At 43.7% G+C, this 814-nt stretch overlaps 1 protein-coding gene across 1 annotated transcript in view; it reads left to right on the top strand.

Annotated features, from left to right (window-relative positions):
* Positions 1-527, top strand: part of LOC128700580 (uncharacterized) — a 217313-nt gene extending 216786 nt beyond the window's left edge. The window contains exon 3 of the mRNA XM_053793864.2: positions 242-527. Coding sequence (XP_053649839.2) covers positions 242-522 — 281 coding nt within the window. The 3' untranslated portion in view covers positions 523-527. The remainder of the gene's footprint in view (positions 1-241) is intronic.
* Positions 528-814: the final 287 nt, after the last annotated feature.

The raw sequence follows: 814 nt of genomic DNA, 5'->3' as shown, positions 1-814 counted from the left end.
TCAGTTTCAATGTGTAAGCATTTTGTAAATTATAAAACAACAATAGCTTGTTACAAATCAATCTTGATGCAAAAGTCATTCCCAGTGGGTTTATATTTCTCACATTAATGTCATGCTAGTTACACTCCTGAGGAAATTTCCGTCAGGTAGCGGACGGAGGATCGAGCTTCCCATTCATTGGTAAATAAGTAAAATTTAATTTAGTAATTTAGTAATTTAGTAATTTCTTTTCCCTCGACAGAGGAGCTGTGCCAGGGTGTGGTGTGTCCGTATGGAGAGTGCCAGCGAGGAGAGTGCCTGTGTCCGTCGGGGTGTCGTAGCGACAGACCCGTGTGTGGCACTGACGGGGTGACATACGCTTCACGATGCCATCTTCTAAGATATTCTTGCACTTCCGCAGCCAACGTCACCTTGGCTCACGCCGGCGCCTGTCGTAAGTACTTCCTGCATACACGAACACCTTGGCTCACGCCGGCGCCTGTCGTAAGTACTTCCTGCATACACGAACACCTTTTCCTGTGATTGTGTATATATAGTATATATTAAAGACGACCAGCTGGTGAATTAATTTGGAAACAAATAATACTCTCTTTCTCTGTCTCTTTCTCTGTCTCTTTCTCTGTCTCTTTCTCTGTCTCTTTCTCTGTCTCTTTCTCTGTCTCTTTCTCTGTCTCTTTCTCTGTCTCTTTCTCTGTCTCTTTCTCTGTCTCTTTCTCTCTTTCTCTGTCTCTTTCTCTGTCTTTCTCTGCTTTCTCTGCTCTTTCTCTGTCTCTTTCTCTGTCTCTCTGTCTCTTTCTCTGTCTCTCTGTCTCTC

Source organism: Cherax quadricarinatus, chromosome 65, assembly GCF_038502225.1.
Source record: "Cherax quadricarinatus isolate ZL_2023a chromosome 65, ASM3850222v1, whole genome shotgun sequence".
Taxonomy (NCBI): Eukaryota; Metazoa; Arthropoda; class Malacostraca; order Decapoda; family Parastacidae; genus Cherax; species Cherax quadricarinatus.
This window is presented reverse-complemented; position numbering and strand designations above follow the sequence as displayed.